Raw genomic sequence first — 27,389 nt, 5'->3', positions numbered from 1 at the left:
GGCAGTAATGGCAGTATCTAAAGACACTCAAAAGACATTTATTTTTGTAAATTCTGATATAGTCACTATTATACTATCAGAGTTATTTCTTAAAATATCTTTTTGTTAACTATTTTAATTCCTTGTTTATTACTTTAATAGAAGGATTTTACTTAGAACATTAAGAATGATTAATTTTTAAATATTGTGTTTTTAATCCCGAGCTATTCCATGAAAAGTAATTAAGAATGTAAGAATGAGTGTGAAATTGACTTAATATCATTTCATTGTTCCTCTAAGCATGAAATATGAACAGTATTCCAACTTATAAGTAGAAAAATTTTTCTAAATAATTTCTCCACTAAATATTTTACACATAATTTAATATTCTACAAATTAGGTCTCCAGAAAGCAATGAATGGAAATTAAAACATGTACTTACATTTGATTTTCAAGTTATTATGGGGAAACCATACATGCCACGATACTGCAAAACAAATTTATTAGTCATTTGATCATTTTAGACTATTTCAATCTGGACAGAGATCTCTAGATTGCTACTAAATATCTAAAAATATTTTCCCATTAATATTTTAATGCAGTCATTCTTTTAAATTCTATGTATATACTGTGTACAGTTGTCAGAACCTTAAATGGAATTAAAGACCAAATGGTCCCTCTGAAATTGTAAGAATGAGGTGTCAAAAAATAAAACTATTCTACATATTGTTATTTCTTATATCATCTTTTCCTGCTTTATCTCCATCTAAATGTTTCATTTTGGATGTTGTCCTAACCTTTCTTCCTGTTTTCCCACTGTCCACTCATCCCACCTCCCAAAAATCGTTTTCCAAGTAGTGAATTCTTGAAATGCCATCAGAATGGGTATTATATTTCATGAAATGTAAGATTCAACTTTGGTTACCATTAGGAAAACATCATTCAGTTCTGAGAGCATGGTAAGGATCATGCAAGACAGTGTGTTGAAATTACATGTTTTACTTGGTTAGAGCTATTTCTTCTCTGAACAGTGCATTTTACATTGGCATGCTTTTGAGAATGATCATTTGAAAAGTGTTGCATCATAAATTATATAGACTTTTTTAGCTTGCTTTTTGATTTTGAGGGAAAATGTGGATTGCTTTCTTAATTGTGGATTTTTTTCTTCAGGTTTAAAATGATTGGATTATCTTAAATTTACCATCTGTTGGACAACCTAGTAAGTTTGAAATGCTTTGCAAAACATGAAGTGTGAAATGTACATCTGTAAAATTTACTGCCCATTTTTTCTATTTATTTAATCCCACCCATCAGATATTTCCATTCAGGAATATACTAGCATTCTGCTTAAAGTACTGATCCAGCAATACCAAAAAGAATGGAATGTTCCATTCTCAAGGATTGCGGGGGTGCTGAGAATGTTTAATGTCCAAGTGCCATTGAGTACCATGAAATCCCATTTTCTGCTCCAAAGACTTTGCAACAATATGAAACTTTTGAGCAAAATACCTACATTTTCACATTTGAAAAGTTTGAATAATTTCAAAAATTCATTTTAAAAATACAGTTACAGGTGCCTCTTATAAGAGCATTTCTACTTTCTTTGTTATCTTGGCAAAGGACCTAGTTGCCATCTGCTGTCATTAAAATTCTTCTGGAAGTTTTATAGAGAAAATTCAGTGGTACTACAGAATATGATTGCCCAGTTAAATATGTATTTAATAGCTTTTAGCTGTCGTTATGCCTTATGCAAAAATCTAGTCCAGTCTTCGAAACACTACCTGATTGGCAGTCCATCTGACATTTAAGAATTTGATGAATAGCAAGCATCATAAATTCATGGTAGAGACTGGGACCTAAGATGCAAATGAGGGAGGGGCGCCTGGGTGGCTCAGTCAGTTGAGCCTCTGGCTTCGGCTCAGGTCATGATCTCACAGTTTGTGAGTTCGAGCCCCGTGTGGAGCCTGCTTCAGAGTCTGTGTCTCCCTCACTCTCTGCCCCTACCCCACTCATGCTTTGCCTCCTTCTCTCTCAGGAATAAAAAAACGTTAAAAAAAATTTTTTTAAGATGCCAATGAGGGAGAATCCCCAGGGTGTGGTGGAGAAAAGTAGACTGGGAAGTAGAAGAACTGGGTTCTAGATCCAGCATAGCTACTAATATTTGGATGACCCAGGCAAGTCCCTTTACCACACTAGGTTGTAAGTCCTCATCTGTGAAATAGGGTGGTTGATTGAAAAATTGTAAGTGATTCCTACAGTCTCTTCAACTTATCATCTTTTGGCTTGAGAACGTAAATCATGGCTAGGGAGTTAAACAGTTCTTCTAAACTTAGTTGTCCTTTTCAACTAAGTTTAGTGGATGAAGATTGAGAATGCAAACAACTATAAGTATTCATTTATTATAAGCAAATGCATATAAAAATTAATTTGTAAGTACCTTATCAAAGTACAGACTGAATTAATTATGATATTTCATTCTTCACAATTTCTAGTGCCCCAGAACTGTAGCCATAGCACCAGTCAGCATACTCAGTCTTCAGCAGGCCTATCTTGTCCTTGAGTCTTGGGGTGCCTGGGGAGCTGGTTTGGAATGCGCTAGAGAGATCCTGCAGAGCTCCCCTACCATGGCAGGCTTTCAGAAGTGGCCTGTGCTGGAATGGAAGAAGCAATTACAGTGGCCCAGGTTTAAGATAATAAGGCCCTGTGTTATGATAGTGACTGATTGAGCAAGGGTGTGTATACAGCACATATTTTCTATTGATCGAATGTATAGGTCTTGGCAACTAATTGGATATGAAGGGAAAAGACATGGACACATTTGGCGGTAAACTTTGTAGTATAAGGACTCAGAATTGGGTGAATGGAAAAGTAATGGAGATGAACAAAAAGATGGGAAAGTGAGAGAAGCAGACTGAGTAGGAAACTTATTTTTCTTTTGAGCTATGTTTTGTTTGAGGGCCAGTAGAGCATCTAGTAGCTCAGAATCAAAGTTTCAGAGTGTCAGGGCTGAAGATAAGTATTTTGCAGTCACATAAAGGAGATAGTTGAATGCATGAAATAAAGTCTAGTGGTGCCGTATTTATTATTAAAAGGGTTTGCATAGCTGACACTGAGACTCACTCTTATTGGTAGAATCAAAATAAGATTAAGGTACTTTCTGTATTTTAAAGAATCTAATATATCATTCTTAACTGCAGTTTCTCATTTTTATAAGAGAATGGTCACTGGGCTGCATTTTTAAAAATTATTTTAGAAAGAGAACACAAGTTAGGGAGAGGGGCAGAGGGAGAATCTTAAGCAGGTTCCATATTGAGCGTGAAGCTAGACTTGGGACTAAATCCCACAACCCTGGGATCATGGCCTGAGCCGAAATCAAGAGTCAGATGCTCCACCGACTGAGCCACCCTGGTGCCCCTGAACTGCAATTTTAAGTTGCCAAATCATGCAACTGGACATCATACTTGGAAATCTTATCACCTGTGGAATTGTCTTACCTAGCCACAGATCACAGGAGACTTAAGAAACTTTATGATAATGAAAGATATGTTCCCATAAGGTGTAAAAAATGCTTTTTAAAAAATCATTCCATTGGGATCTCCTCATAACAGCATCTCCTCATAACAGTGGCCTTCTCCTTTCAAGCAGATTTCTCTCCAAATTGTGCTCTCTTATAATCAGTGGTTCTGAGGATAGGGCGGAACTTAAAGGAGCCGAGTCCCTCTGGACAGTGTGTGGATTCCCTCTGCAACATCTCTTCTGTGTAGTTACCCAGCCCTAGTAACAGCTAGGACCCCACCCTCTTTCTCCTCCTATTCAATTTTGACCTTCTGTATCAGAAACAGGTAGTGTTTTCCAGTGTGTCTGTTCTTCTAGTTCTCTTCTGAGCACTTGGCTTGGGCATAGGATTCAATTAAGTTATGTTAAAACATCTTTCTAAAATGAATACACAATAATGCAATGCACTATATTCACTCCTAAAAACTGTCCTCAGAAAACTAGCTGGTAAGCATATTTATAATTATACCCCAATACAAAGCACATTCCTGAAAGCAAGTGGTAAAGCAGCCCCCATTTTATAACCACATAATACAAACCACCACCACACAATATAAAATAACAGAATTTGTGAGATGCTTATTTTAGAACACTGTTTTTTTAACATATGCTTGATAAGTTGGTAAGAAAAAGAGCAGCTATTTTCTCATTGTTATGTTCTTTTCTGATTCAAAGGGATGTCACAGGTATGAACACAGTCATCTTGATAAAGGCTTTCACAGAAGGAAAGGCGTATTGGTCACATTTTACTGATACAAAAGAGACAAAAATGTCACACCAAAGTGAGTGTAAATGCCTTGTGGCAAACAATAGTTTCGTAGTCCTCAGACCACTGTTATATTCATATATTTTTTATTTTACTATACATTTATACTTATTAACATGAGTGTTGAGATACTGATTATTATCTACATAGCTGCCATGTTTTGGGGCACCTGAGTGGTTCAGTTGGTTAAGCTTTCGGCTCTTGACATTGGCTCAGGTCATGATCTCATGGTTCATGGGTTGGAGCCCTGCATCGGGATCTGTGCTGACAGTGTGGAGCCTGCTTAAGATTGTCATTCTCTCCCTCTCTTTCTGCCCCTCCACAGCTCGCTCTCTCTCTCTCTCAAAATAAATAAACTTAAAAAAAAAAAATAGCTGCCATGTTTTAATCACCTGTGAGTGCCAGATCCTGTACTTGATGTTTTTGCAAATGTTATCTCATTTAGCGTTCACACTTACCCTGTAAGGAAGGTACCAATAGTCTCATGTTAGTTGCCTAACAGCACTCAACAAAAATGTGGTGGACCTGGGATTTCAGCCCAGGTTTGGTTCCAAAGCCCATGTCCTTCCCTGATTTCTTCACATCTCCTCGACTCCTGGGATTATTACTTGGGCGGTAATAGGTGTATTTTCTCAAACCTCAGCTCACCTTTTCTTTCCCTTACTCTCTCTTTGCTCATTTTTTTCTTCTTCCTCCTTTAATAAACCACAGCTGCTTCCCCAACATTTACTATAGAGGTCATTTCTGGTGTTTTAGTACTTTCTCCCACTTCTCTTTATTTCTACCCCTTTGCTCCCTTTCCTTAAATTTGCCCTACTGATGGTTTTTAAAAATAAAAAGTTGTTGATTTTTTCATTAGAAGCAATAGAGTAGCACATCTTATATGAAATACTTTGAGATTATTCTTCTCATGTACCGTGTGCATATCCAGGAGAAGATTAACTTAGGCATGAAGATGTGGGAAAGTCTATAATTTTGCAGTTAAATATCAAAAACCTTTTATGTAATTTACAAGCACAATAGATATTTCACTGGCTAGTTTTTGTTTTCCAGAAAAGTTATCTTTACGGTGTTTCATAAAATCTGCTAGTTACATTACTTTTACCATGAGTATTAACAGTAACCTCCACTCCAAATTCTTGCTTTATAGGCCTTGGTACAGTGATTTTCAACCCTGATTTCAAATTAGAATCACCTGGGGAATCTTTAAAATAAAACAAAACAAAAAGCTAATGCCAGACTCCACCCTGGGCCAAATGAAACAATCTCTGGGGATGGGCCTGGACATCTGTATTTTCAAAAGTAGCCCTGGTGATTCTAATTTGCACCCAAGACTGAGAACTACTGTTGAACCCTTAATTCAAGAGTAACTATTACAGGGGCACCTGGGTGGCTTAGGTTGGTTAAGCTTCCCGACTCTTGATCATGGCTCAGCTCATGATCTCATGGTTCGTGGGTTCGAGCCCTGAGTCGGTCTCTGTGCTGACCCTGCAGAGTCTGCTTGGGATATATTCTCTATCTCTCTCTCTCTCTCTCTCTCTCTCTCTCTCTCTCTCTCTCTCTGCCCCTTCCCCACTCTCAGGCTCTCTCTCTCAAAAATAAATAAGTAAACATTTAAAAACAAGAATAACTATTACAGCCAAGCAGCTGTTAAAAACAATGCCAGTTTCATGGAGGTCAGACAGAAAAAATGCACTTGTGTGAGGCATGACAAGAGATGAGATATATGTCCTCTGAGCAGGTAGTAGTTTAAAATATACAAGTAGTCTGATAGCCCCATATTGTTCATCAATAGAGTATTGTTAATTAAACCTGTGGCACTGACCAGAACACACCAGACTATCTGACAGAGAATTGTTTCAGCTGAAGAGTCTAAGAAAAGAGAGCAAAGTGCACACAGTAGGACATGGTAGTGTGTTTAACACTGACTTCACAGGTCAAGAACATTGCTGCTGGGCGACGTGCACCCAGAGGAGAGCCTGCTTGCTGCTGAACTCCTCCGTGGGTGAGTGAGGCAGTAAATGGATAGAAGATGGGGTATCAGCCATACCAAAATTTTTTTTCAAAGCTTCTTAATAATAAACAACTGTTTTCATGTCTTACCAAGTGATTGGTAATGTGCCCTCGAGCCCTTTTTGTTTTTAGAACACACGTAATGGTTAGAAAACTGCCTAAAAGAAATAAACATTCCTTTCTTTTATAGTTTCAACAATTGCTGACTAACTTTAGATTGACTACTGTTGGTGAGTAAAATTACTATAAATAGCATACTTTAACTCCATGTTAATGGGTTAAGTTTTGTGGTAGGTTGTTTACTTATGAACTTACTGCTTTTTACTTCTGTCCTAATGTGCTCTTCTGTGGGTGGTTATCTTCATTACATCTCATCTATTATTCTTTTCCAGTCAATGAAGGATTTTCAAACCTTGTCATAAACCAGGGAAATCTCCATGTAAAAGTGAAGTGGAAGTCTGGGCTTCCTGTCAGACTTAATTCGGCTTGTTAAGGGGGCTCCTTGGGAGAATTTGGGTTCTGGTGAGTCACCAGGCCAAATCCCAATAACCACAATTGCCAAAAGTAATTAGACTGAGGAAAGCCAGGCTTCTTGGGAGGAGGGTCATCACAGCACACTCGAGCCATTGCTCTGTGGTCAGACCTAGTTACTTGTCCCTAAGGATTGGGAGCAATCATGAGTTACAGAGAGCAGGAAATCCACCAGAAAACAGTGCTTTTCCACCACTTTTTTTTTCTTCAATAGATTATTCACCCTAAGCATGCAAGAGATGAAACTGTGCCACTGGCATACACGGTATACACCACAGTTCATGTCACCATCAACTTGACAACTACTTTGTCTGCCTGCAGGGGTGCATTTGCACACACAAGGAGCTCGTGCTGCTCTGCAAGTACTCTCCTTCCCATCCTTGGTAGATGAGAAGAACCTAAAAAGCTTACTCTGAGGCTTTGTAGAAGAGGTGTCTGATTAGGATGGGAAGGGAAGAGATCCTTGTAAACACCCTAAGTTCAAGTTAGATATAATATTACTGAAGTAACATTTGGAAATAAGAAAATCATAGTACATTTCCAGGACAGGGGTTCTAAAACCTCCAGAGCTAGGAAAGGGCCAAGAGTACACTTACAATTTCTTGTACTGAAAAGAATACCACTTAGAAACATGATGCCATAGTAGCTAAGGAGAAGTTATCAATAAGTGGTGCTCTGATTTTAAACTTGTAATATGTTAGAAGTTAGAAGACTGCTAAACATTTCTGTAGGAAAATATTCACGTAACACAAATATATCTGTGCTTAATAACCTAAGTGAAAGTTCACCTTTGAAATTATTGGCAATTGCCTCAAATATCCAAAAAGGATACTCCGTCACTCTATGTGATGGATCTTTAATTGTACAAAGACACAGAGTTCCCACTGTTCACTGTCCTTAAATGGGGGAAGTTTCACATTCTTTTATGATTCAGAATAATTTCAGATTATTTCAATACTTCTGTGACTTTGGATCACTAGCTCTTTTTGTTTAAACATGTGGCTGGGAGATATTGCTTACTTTAAATCCGTAGAGAGGCAGGCAGTCAGATTCTTTTTCTGGCCAGCATTCTCTGGCAAGTGGCAATGTCCAGGTAACATTTGGCAAATAAACCTTGGCCTCATGCACTGTGCACCTTGAAGAGATACAATGACCTCTAGACAATATGATATTACCAATTTGGTAGCACTGTATATTTGATTTTCTTTGGTCTTGAATTGGACTATGAGATAATCTAAGAATAGAAAAATTTAATTTTTGGAAATTTAGCAGCAGAACTGTGACCTCTACTTACTCTTGTCACTACCTTTGGATGGCATGTCATTTCTGCCATGAAATACAAAAGATAGAGACAAATGCTGCTTGGCCACAAGCTATATGAGCACATACTGAGCTGCTGAATATTTGCTTCTTACAAAATTCAGTATTGTCTTTCTAATTTATGACCAACTTGTTGACCTAAGTCCAAAAGGGCCTTCATTACTATTTGGTAACAAGAAACCCCACAGGTGGCATCTTTAGCCACCCTGACCTCTATTCACCCACTCACTTCATGCCATCCTCAGAAAAACTCTTGAGGTATCTCTTAGCCTCTACCATAAAGAGGAGTCAGTCTCTCTTTCCTATAGCATATTTCTGAGACATCCACCCAGCTTTCCAGTTCTATCCAGGGCTTGATGTAGACCCAAGCTTTTAACAGAGATCAGTGGGATTTCCTAGGAAGCCAGTTAAACTTACAGGATCTTGTCGATGCATACTTGGCCCTGGTATCAATAATCAATAGCATGTGCCATTCTACCCACTACTGAACTGAGGTTCCAGGGCCCAGCCCTGATTCATATGTGTTTTCAGACTTGTGAGCATTATGAGCCCATACGTCAAAGTTTAATTTCTGATAAATCAAAGGACAGTTCCAGGAAAAGAAATTCCCAACCATTTCAGGCTACCACTGCCATTTTCAGCATCCATGTGCACATCTCACTGAAATTCCAGAAATTCATTAAAAACTGCCTCTGAACTTAATATATTATCCATACTATAAATGGAGAATGTACAAGCCCAGAAACCTTTATGTAATAATTTTTAACCAAATTACTAAATTAATAGGCTGAGGGGCAAAAGTACTATTGTTCTTCAGGTAAGAACACATTTTAAATGAAAATTGGCAGGATTTTCCAACGTAGGATATTTTCTCTACCCTACCCTAGCCCCAAATCACTTCCTCAAACACTCTCAAAATTCTAAACCACTACGAAGACGAGTTGAACAGTCTTAATTTTAGAATCTTCCAAAGAAAAAACAAACACACAGACAGCCGAGTTAATTTATAAAACACTGCTGCATTTATCTTGGCAGATTTCAGTTCTCTCCTGTCTAACTCTTGCATGCTAACTCACACTCAGCAATTCATGGAACCAACAAGTCATTTCTATGTATTAAGCACATTGGGAACTATTGCACAGAGTAAGTCTGGTGCTTCTTCTCACTTCTTGTACAAGTTTCTCTTCTCGTATACAATTCATTTACTGGGTCTCTGAAACCTAAATAATCCCTTTACTTTAAACCTGAAGCAAATGGAGAGTCATTTTTACAAGAGCAATAAATGAAAGTGGCTGTTGAGATACTTTACTTGAATTGGTCTGCACACTGAAGTACCTTTTTGTTAATACAAACCCTTCATATTCTATCAAGCAGCTCCCTGAAATTCTAGGGCTGCTTAAAATTATACGACCAGAGACCAGGAATCTCCCCTCCCCCTACCAGTTCCCTGCTTCTGGGAGTATGCCAGCAATTTTGCAGGATTCATTCTGACAACTGTTCTGGTGTAAATATTTAGAGAAATCCTTTCCATTAGAGATTAAACAAAGTGTAAGTAACTGCTCCTAAATGATAGATCTTATTAATGTTTGCAACAGCAGGCCTTATGCTATCTGATGCACAGATTCCAATACACTGGAAAAGACTAAGGGAAAAAGAATCAAGACAGGAATTACATGTAACTGTATGTAATGTGAACTGAAAAATATTGTCTTAAGTTGCTGTTGTAGAGACATGGTTCAATTTGCACAGAATGTAGGAGAAATGAGTTAATTTAAATTGAAAATAATAAAAATTTGCTACTGGTGTTTTAATGGTTTATAAAAGATGGGGGGGGGCGGTAATTACAGATCTCTTTATCAGCAGGTTCAAATGCAGTTCTTAGCTATTTCTCCCTTTCCCTCCAAAACAAAGTAATAATAGATCTGAGATCCTATCTTATATAAGATCTGGTTTATATATTGTTAAAGATTATTAGAGGGGATAACAGCTGGGCTCTAGTGCTTATACAAATACCACTTGTTAAAATAGGATGGTACCCTACCTCAGGGGGTAGAAGCACACTCATGTTCCACTTCTGTGCCTTCCTGTTTGCATGGCATTTGGAAGTATTTATTATGTGCTAAGGGATAACACAGCTAAGTAATTTAAAGCATCAGAGCCTTCACTGACTGAATTTAAAACTAATTCTACACTATTGATGATTACTATCATACTTGACTAGAAAAGGTATACATCCTGTAGACTAGTTATTGTTTCTCCTTGCCTTTGATGATTTAAGGCCTCCACTATAATCTAAAAACCTTTAATTTTAATTCATTTCCTTCACTGGTATCACTATCTAAGATTTCTCATTAATATACGCAGTTTGCCTTCTTTATAGGAGTAGGATTTTTTTAAATGCTTGTTTAATGTTTATTTATTTTGAGGGAAAGAGAGACAGAGTGTGAGAGAGGGAGGGGCAGAGAGAGAGGAAGACACAGAATCTGAAGCAGGCTCCAGGCTCTGACCTGTCAGCACAGAGCCCAACAAGGGGCTCAAACTCACGAATGGAACTGTGAGATCATGACCTGAGCCAAAGTTGGACGCTTAACCGGCTGAGTCACCCAGGAGCCCTGGATTTTTTTTCCCCTGTGGAAAAGCACTATGATGCTATGTAAATAAAAAGATGTAAAATAAAAAGATGCTATGTAAATAATGTTAAAATATCTGCAGTGGGGTTTTACTTTTCCTTGTTTTGCTTCAATCATGTAATAACAATCATTCACTGCTGAGTCTTTAGTTGAATGCCACTTGAATCCTACATTCATCCAAATTTAGCAGAGAAATTAATAAAAAGATACATACTTTTAAATTTTTTAAAATGTTTATTTTTGAAAGAGAGACAGCATGAGTGGGGGAGGGGCAGAGAGACAGGGAGATACAGAATCTGAAGCAGGCTCCAGGATCTGAGCTGTCAGCACAGAGCCCTATGTGGGGCTCGAACTCACAAGCCATGAGATCATGACCTGAGCCGAAGTCGGACGCTCAACCAACCGAGCCACCCAGGCACCCCAATAAAAAGATATTTAAGGGAGAAGAAATGGAAACTTCATAACCTTCATTGCAGAAAAATCACATCTTTCTAATTGCCATTTTTAGACCTAGATCTTCTTGAGTTTGCACTATAGTTCAAGAAATCCCAGATTAGGGGGCAGGTAGATTGTTTTCTAATAATATTCTGCTGTATAATTTAGAAAAAACATTTATTTAGTCTACGATTCCATTGCACACACTATAAAATAAGACTCATAATCTTTCACTTATCTGAAAGCAGGAGATGTAATGTGAACTGCAAAATATTTCCTCCAACAGGAAAATCAAAGAACTCTGCCTTTTCCTTCTTGTAGCATGCTGTTCCCTTAGGTAGATAGTTGTCTGTCACAATTTCAGTATGGACTTAGGGCTTCAATTCAAAGGCATGAGTTTCTCCTCATACTTCCATGGAGTTTTTTAGAGCATAAGTTTTTAAAGCTAACCAGTGAAAAAGAAATTCTATTGGGGAAAAAAATAGGACGAAAAATTGAGATTAAACTTAGTCCTCATTGAAACAGCATAAATTCATTCATTCAACAGCCATTTATTGAACATTTAGGATGTTCTGACATTACAAAAGTGAGCAAAGCACACATACAACCTGCCTTTGTGGCATGTCACAGTGGTTAAGGAAAGAAAATATAAAACTCGAATTAAACATTATTCAGCTGAAGATAAATCAGAGCTGTTAGACACTCTTTCCAAGCTGTATAGCATTTCTTCTTAAGGCTTGTTTAAACAGAATTGGAAATTAATGAGATCATTCATAAATGAGCCAACGCACATTCAGATTTTTCTCTGAGAAATAAGCGTACCAGATAGCATGTGAAGAGTGAGGACGAAGCAGGAAGGTGGAAGGAAGATCAACTGAAAACACTGGAATTTATTGGGCCTCCCAGTATTATCTTGTCTGAGAATTTATGACCAATGAATAAGAGCCATAGTTTAGCATGACATTTGTGACAATCATAGGAAGTATGCTATGCGTACTGTAAACGCAGTTGGCATTGTTAGGTAAAGCTTGTAATGGAGTGGCATAGTTTAGCTGAGCAAATTTCCATTTTCAGCACATTGACTAATTTCTATAGTTGAACTTTCCCACTAGTTCCCTAACTGGAATTACTCTTACAAAACAAATATTAAAATATTGTATGTTTAAAAATAGTGCATTTTTGTCCATCTCACAGAGGCATTTTTCAAACCTTTTATGGTAACCCCTTGACCACTACATGGAACGTGTAATCTGATCTGCTTAAAGCACCAGTTTGGTAAACTCATATCAACATGTTATTTGGATTTCTTATGTAAGTCTGCAGATGACCTTTCCTAACATCAATTGATAGCTTTAAAGATGTCAGTTGCCAGAATTCAGAGCCTTGAAAGTAGCATGATCCAATTCTTTTCTGTGTGTTATTGCTAACTTGTGAAAGCTTTTGAGTAAAGAAAGGTAAATATCCAGGTGTTTTTATATGTATTATCTCTTATAAACCTCACAACAATCTCACGATATAGTTTGTTTTATAAGTGAAGAAACTGAGGCTCAAAACCATTAAGGAACTGACCAAAGTGACAGCCAACAATGGTACAAGTAAGAGTATACCCAGATCTTCTAACTTAAAGCACAGCTTTCCCGTTACACTCTGCTTTTCATCAAGAAGAGAAAGCCAGAGAAGTTTTAAATGGAGAGTTCTCTCTACAGCTGAGATGGTACCACAAATGGCTACTCAGACAAGAAATGAACTGGAGAGAGAGTAAATTGCGTTGTCAGCAGTGGTTGCTTGAGGAGAGCAATGAGAAGGCTTTAAGTTGTTTTTAAAGCAGGGGCCTGATAAGATCAGAACTATTGTTCTTAAAAGATCACTCCAGGGGCACCTGGGTGGCTCAGTTGGTTAAGTATCCAACTTTGGTTCAGGTCATGATCTCACGGTTCATGAGTTCAAGCCCCGCGTGGAGGCTCTGTGCTGACAGCTCAGAGCTGGGAGCCTGCTTCATACTCTGTGTCTCCCTCTCTCTCTGCCCTTCCCCTGCTCGCACACTGTCTCTGTCTCCGTCTCTCTCTCAAATGTAAATAAAAAATTTTTTAAATATATATATATTTGCATATATATATATTTGTGTGTATATGTGTGTGTGTGTGTGTGTGTGTGTGTGTATTGTGTAATTGCTAAATGGTAGCAGTAGTGGTGGTGGGAAATGGAAACATATGAGCTGTCTTGGTTAAGGATATAGAATCCATAGGGAAGAGTGTGTAGAGATGGGGTTCCTAGACTCCTGGCTTTAGCAACTGGATTGGTGCCATTTCAATAGAAAATACTAGAGAAGGAGCACATGTGGATTTGATATACAGCATGTTTTCATAGGTAGGAAGATTTCGGGAAGCAGTGTATGCAGCATAATCCCCTCCTATTACTTAAGAAGAAAAAGAGAGTCCAGAGAAGTAAGTCAGTCGACTGAAGTCACTTTGTAGTGGACCAGGGAGTAGAAACAACTCCTGTGGCTTGCTGTTCTGTAACACAAAATGCCACATAGAGTTCCAAGGCTGGCCTTCCAAAGAAGTGTTCTATGGATCTTCTGGCAATCTGATTCTTATTTGTATAATTAATGGTCATTTCAAAGAGAATTATCTGCTCGCTGGATCAACACTTATTTCACAATCTCTTTATTTCTGTACTCCATGAGATCCAAATCTAAAAAGTTACTATAACCTGTTGCCTTAGTCTAACATGAGTCATGATGGGGCACAATTTAAAACAACAAACAAATTACACATACTATCATCAAATATAGCTGTCAATTTTCTCATCAAATGTATTCTTATTCTCTTCTTGGGAATGGTTAGATTCAAATCTGGCCCTGAGTTGGTAGAATATCATTTATGCCCACTATTAACTATAACATATCAATATAATTTTGTACAGCTTATAAACATTGTCTTATTTGATTTTTTCAATACCCTTGTGAAATGGGCAGAGCAGGGTTTTACCATTCTCATTCTACAGATGAACCTCAAAAGATGTTAAGTGATTTGTATAGTATCACAAAGCTAGTAAATTTGAGCAGAACTCAATCTCAAATTTCTGATAGGGGCATGTTTGTTTGGTTTTACAACAAGTCCACAGCCTTTCCTGCATGGCCACGATCCCCATTTATCTTCTGTGAAGTTCCTCCTATTAGTATGATGTCTTTGGATTTCACAATAATGGCATATAAATTGGGGGAAATCTTTTTCACAAATTAGATTATTCTTATTGGCTGACAAGGTGAATTGGTGGATCATTAAGGTTCTTTCCCTTTAAGTACTCATGTGTGAGCCCATCCAGGGGGAAAGAGATGCTGTGGGGAAAGACTGCTAAATAAGCTATTTTAAAGACTGACCAAAAATGCTTTCAAATCTAAAAATAAAACTCTAAGCCCATGGCTCACCTAATAGTCTTTATAAACTAAAAGAAACTAAAAATAGAGACTCTTTGTAATATACAGTTGTCCCTCCTTATCTGCAGGGGACACATCAAGACTCCCCAGTGGATGCTTGAAACCAGGAATAGTACTAAACCCTATATATACTGGTTTTTTCCTACACATACAGACTTATGATGAAGTTTAATTTATGAATTAGGCACAGCAAGAAATTAACAATAACAACTAATAATAGAACAATAATAGAACAATAAGAACATCATACTGTAATAAAAGTTACGTAAATGTGCTCTCTCTCTCTCTCTCTCTCTCTCTCTCTCTGTCTCTCTCTCTCTCTCAAAATGTCTTATTGTACTCTACTCCCCTTCTTCTTGTGATGCTGTGAGATGACCAAATGCCTACGTGATGAGATGAAGTGAGGCGAATGACATAAGCATCAGGCTACTACTGACCTTCTGACTCTGTGTCAGAAGAAGGATCACCTGCTCCCAAAACATGGTTTCCACAGACAACTGAAACAGTGGACAACAAAACCGTGGATAAGGGGGGGCTACTGTAATACTCTGTGAAATGGTTTTTTTAAAAAAGACCTTTTCCATTTTGCTATTCACTGTCTATAATTAGTATTTTTGTTAGATATAGAGTAATGAATTTGGATTCTGAAATTAGCTCCCTCTAAAAGTTGATTAGCGTGCCTTCTCATGATACAGTGTACAATCCAACATGCCTGGTGGTGATAGGATGCAAAGTGAGTCAGGTTGTATCTCTTTTTTATAACAAAAGATTTTGGCTCTGTAGTCTCAATGTAGAGTGATTATTTCTAATGGACCACAGGAAAATGTGTCTTATCCAGTGAGGAAGGTGGAAAATCAGAGGAATTTTGGTGTCTTTGCTCCTACTCTGGGCAGTGTTCATGACTAACTTTCTAGGTCCTGTCTCCACAGTGACTACTCACCAGCACTGAACATCAGGGAATGATATCAAACTCTGGAAAATGTGATCAGATATTGATGCCATAAGAAACTAAGGTTAACTCCAGCATTTTAGCTGTCTGGCTTTGGAAAACTCTTGGCTTCCATACCTAAATTCATGCATGCTCAGGTGTGATGGTTGAAATGCTGTATTAGAAGAATCTCCTCAACTTTGTTTTCTGAACTCCTAGAACTCATGAATTTTTTCTTTTTTTTTCTTCTTTTTTAATATTTTCATTTATTTTTGAGACAGAGAGAGACAGAGCATGAGTAGGGGAGGGGCAGAGAGTGAAGGAGACAGAATCCGAAGCAGGCTCCAGGCTCTGAGCTGTCAGCACAGAGCCTGACGCGGGGCTCGAACTCACAGACTGTGAGATCATGACCTGAGCCGAAATCGGACGCTCAACCGACTGAGCCACCCAGGTGCCCCAACACATGAATTTTTCTTCAAATTCCATAATTTTTCAAATCCATGGCAGTTCCTTGTTTATCTTCACGTAAACTCCTTAGCCTCTTATTCATCTCCTCATGTTTGGTCTTAATTTTTTCTCTCTTTAGTTCTCTCCATAAATTTTACATTTTAGTGAAATCAAAAAACCTCTGAAGAGTGCCACTAAGGCTAGGGGATCCTTCCTTGTGAAGTCACCAAAATTTCCTAAGTCTCAGTTCTTGATTTGGGGGAGGGGATTATTTTTTATAAAATGAAGGGGTTTATTTGTTCTTTATGGTTTATTATGAGCCCATTTATATGCCTAGTCCTGGGCTATGAGTTTGGGATACAAAGCGACAATAAGACAAGTCCAATCCCCTAGGACCTCAATATAATCATTTGTACTTTTCTCCTTCCTTCAGTCACCTGTCCTTCTAGTTTGATATTTCTTTTTCCTTTTATCGCCTTTAATTACATCATTTTGTTCCTGATCTCCCCAGTTAGAAACCCCCAAATCAATACTATTCTTTCGCTTACCCATTTATAGATTTTTTTTCATTTACCCATGTAAAATTGATTGTTAAATCCTGTCAACCTTGCCCATTCTTCTTTGGAAATAATTTTAAAATCCTGCCCTCTTTTTTCCATTTTCCCATTAATGCTATTCTAATTTAGCTAATAGCAGTGCCAGGTAAGAATATAATATCTTAATAACTCAACTTTTAGTGTCTCCTCCTCAGAAATTATTCTCTTTGTCATCAGAGTATTTGCTTAAAGCAAAATTAAATCATGTCACTGATTTGTCTATAAACGGTTCCCTCAAGTTATATATAAGATTAAATTGAAACCCCTAGCCAGTTTCCTCATGTTTCTCAAAATCCAGCCTGGATGTCAGGTTTCCCAAGTAGGTGGTTCCAGATGGTTAGTTGTCTCCTTTCTGCCAACGACTTGTACATAATATTTACCACCCGGGCTTTACTTTGTTTATGGTCTCTCACTGTACTTCAGACTCCTAGGTCTTATCCACCTTTCCATCCAAAACACCAAGCTTCGTTTGACAAACAATCTTAAGGAAAAAGGAGAAAATGTGTTGGGTGTGTTGTATGGTACCAGAACTTCCTGAAAGACAGGCAGGTTAATGGGAGAGGCTTTAAGATGTTCAATATGTAGAGATGCTGTAAAATAAATATATTGGCTGCCCCCAAATATCATAAGATATGTTTTACTAGACGTAATTAAATGGACTGTTCTGGGGAAGCTGTTTGAACTAAATCCCTCTAAACTTTCAAAGGTTTCTGATTCTGTCAGCTAGAAGCTAATTAATTATGTGGACCACAGTGTTCTCATCTGAAAGTTAAGAGGGAAGGAACAACTGTAAAATCCTCTTAAATTCCCCAGTTATATTCACCATTCTCCCAAATCTTCTTTATGTGTTCATACATAACACTCTTGCTCATAACATTCTCTTCCCCGCTTCCCATTTGTCTAAGGTCTTCTTTTCCTTCAAGTCTCATAACTATTCCTAATTGCAGGCTGGCACCTTCAGATACCTGAACCATCAGTAATTTCTCCTGCCTTGTAATTTCTGTTGCACTAAGTTTCTGGTCTGTATATGTATGGGCCTTAAAATATGAAAAGACTGTTATACTAACTATATCTTAGGCTTCTTGAGTTAGAGACCATGTTTTGTCTTCAGTCCTAGAAGAGTAATCACTGAATAAGTACTTATTTGTGAAAACAGCAGTGATGTGATACTAAAAGTGGGGTATCTGTATCACCGGTGTTGCATTCACCTGGGGTGCTGCATATAGATGCGACTACCCAGGCTCACCTTTTCATTCCTGAATCAGAATCTTTTGGAATGAAGTCTATGCATTCACATTATTAAAAAGTACTTCAGCTCAACTTTACACACGGTACAGTCTTAGAACTTAACTGGCATAGACCTTCAGGATCTCTACACCATTCTGATATCATTTCTGTGGTTTGCCTTTCCTCTTTCTGCCTGTTTAAGCAGGCCCTTGTTTTAGGTGGGTTGCTAGAGTCCCAGAGAACTTGTTGCCCAGAATGCTGTGTGAGGCTACCATATCTGATACTCATTAAAAGCTGTGTCTGTGGTCCTTAAAAAGTAGCCCCTTCCTGTGACTGTTAATGAGTTCCAGGCTCCCTGAGTTTCCCCAAATCACCTGTGTTAGAAAGAAGCATCAGCATTCTGCCCTCTCTCCAGTTTTCTTACTTGAAGGGTTTTGAGAGAGTCACTATTGAGTAAAGCTTCACAGCTGTCTTGAGTAAGAGTGGAACTAGTACAAGGTTATAGTTAGTACTTCTTGGGTAAAACGACTGACATGTAATGAGTGCCTATAAGAGTGCTAGGTGCTTACATATGATCTCACTTAATTCAAATAGAAATTCCCCTGTTACAGATGAGAAATCCTAGGTTCAAAAAGCTTACTCAACTTTTGTCTAAATAACCAGACTGTGAACTCCTTGACACAGATTATTGGTTTTATTCAACTTTGGATGCTCACTAACTAGAAGCATGTAGATGTTGGACAGTTCAATTGTCAAAATGAGTAGCTGGATGAAGAGATCAATTTTGGTTATTCAGCTAGTAAATGTCAGAACTGTGTATGAATCCAAAGCCAGTTCTCTACCTCCCAGTCCCTGTGCTGCTCTGGAAAGTGTGCAGGCCCATATCTGAATGAGGTAGTGATGCAGTGAACCATGCACAAAAATGTATCATATGCACAAAGGTGGATATCTAGCACCTTCTGTTCTGCCAGCAATTTTGTGACTCTACGAGAAAAAACCGCTTATTTTTTCTGCTCAGGATTTTAGATGTGACCCATAAAGCTGGATTTATTTAATGATATGCCCTCTATTTGCACATCTTCTTGTGCCTGTTAAAATACCACAAGTCTTTCGCCTGCTGTTTGCTTACACTAAGACTTCAGCCATCAGATATGCTGCTCTAGCATGCTATGTGGCAAGAAGATCCAAGTTTATTCATAATGTAACAAAGTAGAGTTTGTTTTTAGCACAAACTGAAGTTTGTTTCTTTCAAGAATGCAAACTTAGTAGTTATGGAATCACACCCATGCAGATTCATTACCATTAAACTATCACATTTTCTGTTTATGTTGATTTCTAATTAATTCTCTACGTTAAAAAAAAAAAAAAAAAGGAATGGAACTCTCAGCCAGACCAGAGTACATAATGATTCCCACTGTTGGAAGAACACTGTTGGATCTGTCTCATGAAAAAATGCTGTTATTACCACCCACTAACTCATCAACAGGTCCTGGCTCTCTACAGAATCTGGGTCTCCCTTACCCCTATCCACTCCCTCTTGTCCTCTATTCACCTCCACTTGGGAACATGGCCACTTGGAAAAGGGGAAGCTTTCCCTTCCTTAGCAACAGCTGGAGATGCTGATTCAGTACCTTACATTTTACACCCGTAGCAGGGTGCATTAACCTTAACATAGATTTTCTACTTGTGGTCAAGAAAAAAACACTATTTTTGGTTCTACAAATACTTTCTGTTGCAGTGTCAACAGCAGAATCAACTATAGTTATCTGGTAGGTCACAGGAAAACTAATATGGCTTTCACTACTTTTGAAGAATGAACTTGGGAATTAACCCACAGATTATTAATGTATTTAACAGAAAAAAGAACAGAATATAGAGATTCTAAAAGAAATATTATATTAGAAGTGAAAATTATAATGCTGTTGCTCTAAATTACCTAAACTTTGTCAGTATGCATCACTAATGGCAAGAATTCAGAAAAATGCAGAAAAGAGTATATGCAAGATTACAAAATATTTTATTTTTTATTCTGTTTATTTGTTCTTATGATCTATTATGAATTCCATAATTTCCCTGTGTATTTTTACCACCACCTCTATAATAAAAAAGAATGACTCCACTCCAATAAAAAAAGAATGAAAATGTAAAACCCCAAAGCAAACTCAAATTATTGCTAGAGAAAGATAGGAGAAACAAAGGAGAAATGAAATGTTTCCAAGAGCAAAGAACATGTAAATTGATGTACATTCTCTTCAAAGATAAGAATCAGAGTGTAAATCTCTATCTTGTAGCTAGTTAGAACATTCTCCTCTAATATAAAAATTGGTAAGACAACATGTTTCCAAGGAACACAAGTTGCTGTTCCATTTTATGATCCATAAAATTAACAAAAATTAAAGTAAATAATTATGTCAGGCAAAATGTGTTCTTTCCTTTCCTTCTGATATTCACTTAGCAACGCAAAGTCTAAATACACTTGGTATATAATCCCAGGTATTTACATTGGCCCACACGGTTCTTTAGGATCTGGCTCTACCTTCCTTCTTTAACCTCATCGCATACCACTGCTGCAACCTCATTGGTTCCCCTTGTGCTGTTCCTTATGCCTGGTTCTTTCTCATGGACTTAACATCTTTGCACGTGCTGGTGATCCACCTGGGATATCTTCCCTCCCTCAGGTTTTCATAGTTTACTGCTTCTCATTCTCTAGGTCCCAGCTCAACAGTGACGTTCTAAAACGTGCCTTTCCTGACCGCTATGTGTAAAGTAGTTCCCCAGAGTTATTCCCTGTTTTATTCACCTGTTTATTTCACTCACACCATCCATCACAATCTTTAAGCATCTAATTGTGTACTTGCTTACTAACTGATTAACATCATAAAATCAGGAACTAGATGTCTTCACTCCTACATTTACTATATCATGTGTACTGTTAGGCACATAGTAAGTTATCAGAAATCTGTGTTGAAAACCTTAATCATGGTCTTCACAATGTACAGATAATGCAGCCCCTTTCAGCTGCCTTTAATTTCTAGTCCTAATTCTGTAGACTGTGGATGGACAAAGCCCAGCCATTGGCCACCAAGTTGGCATCTAGCTACCAAATATTCATCATAGCTTAGATTTCAGGAATTCTATATCTGCCATCATTTGCTAGCCATTTTCTTAATATTTTGAGCTGGCTTCATTTTAGTGGAAAGTCTAGCTAATTGCTGTTTAATGTTAGGTCTGTGTTATTACTGTGGTTTTATTTTAAAGTATTTATAGAATATAAATATTAGACTCCCTTCAGGAAATTATTATTCAGTAAGAGAAAGAGAAAGATTTTCCAAGTTCTCAAAGAAATAGTTTCCATTAAAAACAGTATTTTTTCCCCACATAATAATGGTGGAGCCCTAACTGGGCTTTATTCAGCAGCTGGTGAATACATTCCTCTCTGAGACTTTAGGAATTTTGTGAACCCATTGGTGTGGGTACAAACTTTCAGAGTGTTCAAGGTTGATTCACTGGGACAAAAGATGTGACAGACTCTATTATCCTAACTACTTCAGGTCAATTAATGTCTGTGCTATTGACTTTAATTAAAAACTATATAGAGTGTGTGCACATCGTGCGTCTAATTACATATACAATATATACACATATGCACACACCATCTGATGGTACACTGTATTTCAGAAATATCAAAATCTATATATGTTTGTGCATATAAACATATGGCTCTCTCAACAAATTACTAGTCAGAAATAATATTGGAGGACTATGACAGACCTATATTGATCCAGTTATCATCACTTGAGAATATAAAGGAGTATTGTGTACCAGTAAGTAATTATATCCATTCAAACAGCTTCTCATATTGTGCTGTCTATACCTAACAAATGATTATGGAGATTAGGCATTGTCTGTTCTGCCTTGGCTTCTTTAACTTATGAATAAATAAGAAACATTGACTCTCAATATTTTCTGGGGTTGATTCAATAGAATTTAAAGGAGACTGCCAAGTAATTCAGATTTTTAACACTAGATTTTTCTTAAAGTGAATAATTCCAAACATTCAGAGGACTCATGAAACATCTCGTTCCATGACCATAATGCTATATTAAAAATGATTCCATAATAATCAAGACAGATATGATATTATAGATATGATAGATATCTAGAAATGATATGATAGAAATGTGCTATCCTTACATAAGCAAAAAATAAGTCTACATTTTCTTTAGGTGAATAGATAACTGAAATAAATACACCTAGAAAAACTTTTATTATTTTATTTTGAATGATTTATTTCATAATTAAGCATCCTCAAAGTGTATATGATTTGAAATTTTATTCCTTTACCAGATGTTTATAGGCACATCCCACTTAAAATCAGTTATCATAAATACTTTCTATTAAGTGTTTACCTCTTTGACATCTTTATTATTTTTAAAAACACAAATAAGTAGCTTATCTTTTATATTTACTGCCTTCATCTCTTCAGTAATAAAAAACTCTTCACTGATAACCCATTTAATAAGCAGCTGCCCTGTGTAGAAGCTGGGAATTATCAATAAAATTATGAAGACATTATCAAGACTGACCAGATGCCTACCTTCAAGAAGCTTCAAGTCAATGTGAACATCCTTGCAAAAGAAGAGGACATGGAAGAAAGGACAAAAGTGAAAATAGCTTTGCTTATAGAATTCCACTGGCCTCTTCTCCTTACCCTGTCTCCGAAGGCCACCATATAGAGAAAAGCAGGCGGTGAATGTTGTGAGAACAAGAATGCTTTAGGAAGAATTTGGGTTTTTTTTTAAATTATTATTATTAAAAAATTAACTTTTATCACATTTGTTAATTTATTATTTTTTATTCTCTGAATTATAAAATCTCAATACATTACTTTCATGTACTTAGCACTTTAAACTTCAATCAAACCTTTTATAAACTTAAATTCTGTTAAATTCTGTACTTCTGGATATTCTCTAGCCACAAATAAATGACCATCAGAGGTAACTGGCAGCATGCAACATTGAATTTCTTCCACACAGAAATTTATAATAGATGTGACTACATTTGCAGTTGGGGTTTAGAAGGGGATTAAACTAAAGCAAATCCTTGAAGCTTGTACTTAAATTGTTACAGAAACATAACTTAAATTTCAATGCTGCAACTGGTTTAGTATATCGTAAAAAATGAAAATAACTAGCCAAAGATTGTGTATTTACCAAATGCTCTACCATTTAAAACTCTATGTTCTGGATTTTTTATCAAAAAAGTTGATTTAACTCTCAGGACATAGCTTTATGAGCCATTGCATCAGTTATGCATTGTAAGATTACCAAATAGAGAAATAGTAGGAAAGCTTAACAGCTAGGAAAATTGAAGTCACTTATTCAAGGGATATTAACAGGTCAGACACTGAACACTGAAAATTGGTTTAAATAACATACTAATATATACTGTTTTCATCCTTAACCTTTGTATACAAGTTAAGAAAAGATGATTCCCTCTTTCCCAATTTTAGGGAAAGATACATCATTTTTACCATGTATTTGACACATTTGTAAAAAAAAAAAAAAAGTCCCAATTTAACTTCCTCATGATTTCTGACTGTTTTTCCACTCAGATTTACCCTTGTTACATATCTAGAGTTTACTTATACATGTAAACAGATTGTTACCAGACATCAAAGATCTAGGTTCTAACCTTTGATATCAACTGCTATTTGTCTTGTAGTTTCAGAATTTCTTTGAGTCCTAGTTGGGGTTTCAAGATAAATAATTGTGATGGCTTCTATCCTTACTAATAAGGAGTTAATTTAGCTTTCTATGAGATGCATGCTTTGAAAGCAAAAATGGTGTAGAAATGCAAAGTATTGTTAAAAATCAACTGAAAATATGTCTTTTTTTCTTACCAAATATCCCTTATTTTGGACTATGTTTCCTTCTTCTGGCATTCTTCAACTCCTCTCTCTTTCAGATGTCTTCTCTAATTAGGTAGTTACAGCCAGGGACTCACCCTTACATCTCTAGCAACCAGTACAATATTAAGTTCCATCTCTTAAGGATCACTTTCTGGATATTTCATAAAATCTTCAAAATCAATGATCCTAAGCCATGTTTATATTTTTAGACTTTTTTTATTCTGTGTACTTGCCCCCACACTCCAACGGCAGGCTTTTACTCCCCCAGAAGTCCCTCTTCTCTTCTATTCACTCACGGGCTAGAACTCAAAACACACCTTCTCAAATCCTCTTTCCTATTCGGTCCACATTCTGTTAGTCACCATATTTGACTGACTCCACCTCCTAAATATCCTTGGAATAGTCATACCTTCCTCACCACATTACCCTGCCTTTGCTATATTTTAAGCTATCACCAGTCTTTTACCTTGATCACTATATTAGTCTTCTAGTTTCTGTGTTTTCCATGCTGCCAGAGAGATCACCTTCCCAATACAAAAGTGATCACGTCACCCACCAGGTTGAAATCCCTTATATCTACAGAACAACGTCCTTGGCACAAACCACAAAGGGTTCTATAATCTAGATCTACCCAGTGCTTGCAATCTTTTTGATACTCCTCATATCTCTATTAACCACTCTTTATGCATCAGATGCATTGAACTCATGCCAGTCTCCTTCCTGATGTGGATAATTGGGGTGTTCCATCCTCTGGCCTCATGATGGTCACTTACATACTTATAACTTCAACTTATTTTCTAAGATTAAGTTTAAACCTTAGATATTTTATGAAACCTCCTCACCATTAATACCTCCATTGTTTGTATAAACTAATAGTACTAAAACATTTTTTAAAAAGAGGTGATTAGGAAATACAAAATGAAGTTTTTATCAGAATGGAAGAGGAAGAAGGATGAAAAAGCAGAATTCTATTTTCTGTCTTAGAATCATAAGATTTTAAGGCTGAAAGAATTGTTACAGTCAATCCAGACCAAAGTTTTCTGTGGTTTTCATGTAAAAAGTAAAACCTCCCCTTAAGATGAAGTTTGGGGAATTTGTATCTAGTTGTGTAATACAGGCTGTAAAAATTGAGTGACCCTTACATAGCATTCAAGAAAACAATCACTACTCTACTCAACTGTAAAAAAAAAATCTAGAATCCTAGAATCTGAGCTTCAGAGTCTTACTTATTCTCACTTCCCACAGCATAACACTGAACCCTTTCTGAAGAAATAAAGTTGGCTTCTTTACTTTTCAAAAATCTATTTTGCCAAAAAAATTTGTCTAAAAAGGCACAATATGAAAAAGAAGCAAGCAGAAAGAATGTAGTGCTACGCTATGAGTTGATTGTGCTAGATTTCATCAGTAAAAGTTTTAAAGAAAACGAGGTACTTTGTCACATCTCAAAATTTTGATGGGAACTGTTACCAGGTCATTGGGCCTGTATGGAGCTCTTTCCTGGAGAAGTTTCCAAACATCCAAAACCCATTTTTTAAAAAAATTAGTGTTTATTTATTTTTGAGAGAGAGAGAGAGAGAGTGCGAGCATGAGTGGGGGAGGGTCAGAGAGAGAGAGAGAGACAGAGGATCTGAAGTGAGCTCCAAGATGACAGAGAGCCAGAATTGGGCTCGAACTCACAAACCACAAGATCATGACCTGAGCTGAAGTCGGACACCTAACTGACTGAGCCACCCAGCATCCCCAAAACCCATTTTTAAGTGAAATTTATTTTAAGGTACATCAGTTTTTGAGGCTTCACATATGTAAATCATGTTTATTCTCATAACTGATTTAAAGTTGTATCATAATTGACAAAAGTTTCAAGGTGCTTGAAATTATAATTTTGTTTCCTTTGGGCAGCTGCATTTCAGAGATAGAGATAGGTTGTTGTGGGCCAGTTAAACCTAATTTCATTCAAACTCAGAGTCACTTAGTGCCCTGGGCTTGAAGTGACTTTCCTTCAAACTGAAGTCCACTTCTCCACAGACAGTTCTTATGAGAAGATTTCACAGGTTTTTAACTACACATCTTGCTTCTTAAAATGGACCAAACTAGAGTCTGAGCACAGGAAGCCCTCTTCATCCCTTTCCTTTTTAGGGTCTTTCCCTACAGAAAACACATTTTCTGTAAGTCTCCAATGATGAGTTACCGCAATGAAAAAGTACCCTGTTACTTGGAGAACAGTTTTCACTTACAAGTTCCCCAAGTCCTGTAATGCCTAAACCTCCTGTGCCACTTTATGTATTCTTCCCACCCCACAAAGGAGCATGTACAGGAAAAGCAGACTTCCCTTCCCCCCCACATTTCCTCAGTTTATTTACAAAACGTCTTGGAATGAGAATGAGCTGCTTGTGGTTCCTGTGGCTGATTCAGGGATGCTTTCCTCTAGGCAGAGGACACTGGTCAACCATATGACCTCTCTGTAACTAATTCTTGCACCCCTGTGGTAAGGCTGATTGGGCTTGTAGGTACCCTTTCTAACTAAGCCTGGTGGGATTTGTTTTTGCAGTAAAGGACTTAGCAAGAACCAAACATCACTCTGAAGACAGACCTGATAATGGCAAGGCCCATCACACCCCAACACGCGCACACACACCACTACCAACAAGAGAAATAAGAAATACACTGGGGTGCCTTTGCACTCCTGTGCATCAACCTTTGTTTCTTATAAAGGTCAGAATTTTCGCCTTCTGGATTCCTAGAGGAACAATAAAGCTACTTATAGTGTATTTGAACACAGAATTCATTAGGAGAAGAAATCATCCCAAACACCAGCTCCATGAGAGATGTACTTTAGTCAGCAATTTTACACCAGCTCACACATAGATGTTGATGTCCAGTTGATAGTAATAAGAAGATTTAACGTTGTGAGGATCTCAAGTAAACATGACTCTTCCACATGTTTGTTTATGTTTGTTCAGATTTGCTAATGAATAGTCAGCTCACCACACATGTTGATGACTCTTGGAAACCTTAGAATTCTTAGGGGTATGTGTAGCAGTAGTCTTTAGTGTCATGCCCTCACCAAATACATACTTGAGTAGAAGAAGTAGAATTATTATATATTATATATATAACATTATAAATATTATATTATAAACTATAAATATTATTATAAATAGCCACATGGTCTTGTAGAAATACTGGTAAGATAAGTATCACATTGTCATCATGGTATCAGTTTGAACTGATAAACATTAAACTTATGTGAGAGGAAATATTTTAAGAAAGCATGGGGGTGGGGGAGTCCCAAGAAGCTACATAGTTTCAGATCAATTTGCAATGGATCAAAGAGTAATATTGTGTTCTCTAATAGACCATACATGAAAAAAGATATCCTAGAACAAAGTGTCCTTACTCAAGTTAAGCCTTTTCTATGTTGTCATCTTTGCTTGAAGAAATTAGATACGTGCTTATCATCCATTGCATAAATGACGAGCACAGCTAATATACATTGATTTTAGGGAATAAGCTCAAAATTACCCAATCTCCAATCTGCCAGGGTGCTAGTTCAATGAGAATATTTCACTACATATAAATACATATATGATCCATAAATAGTTTGAGGCAGTA

General features: G+C 37.1%; 1 protein-coding gene across 8 annotated transcripts in view; it reads left to right on the top strand.

Annotated features, from left to right (window-relative positions):
• The window catches only part of RSPO3 (R-spondin 3), an 86,496-nt gene that overhangs the window by 4,975 nt on the left and 54,132 nt on the right, over window positions 1-27,389 (top strand). For 3 of the 8 annotated variants that reach the window (XM_053222274.1, XM_053222273.1, XM_053222272.1), the window contains 2 exons: window positions 1,150-1,198; window positions 4,210-4,316. The exons of 2 other annotated variants lie outside the window; for them this stretch is intronic. In XM_053222274.1, coding sequence (XP_053078249.1) covers window positions 4,223-4,316 — 94 coding nt within the window. In that variant the 5' untranslated portion in view covers window positions 1,150-1,198; window positions 4,210-4,222. Of the gene's footprint in view, window positions 1-1,149; window positions 1,199-2,540; window positions 4,317-27,389 lie in introns of those variants that run through there. 3 more of the 8 variants (XM_053222276.1, XM_053222275.1, XM_053222271.1) reach the window with 2 other exon arrangements.

Source organism: Acinonyx jubatus, chromosome B2 (assembly GCF_027475565.1).
Source record: "Acinonyx jubatus isolate Ajub_Pintada_27869175 chromosome B2, VMU_Ajub_asm_v1.0, whole genome shotgun sequence".
Classification (NCBI taxonomy): Eukaryota; Metazoa; Chordata; class Mammalia; order Carnivora; family Felidae; genus Acinonyx; species Acinonyx jubatus.
Note: the sequence above shows the minus strand (reverse complement) of the source record. Positions and strands in the feature narration are given on the sequence as shown.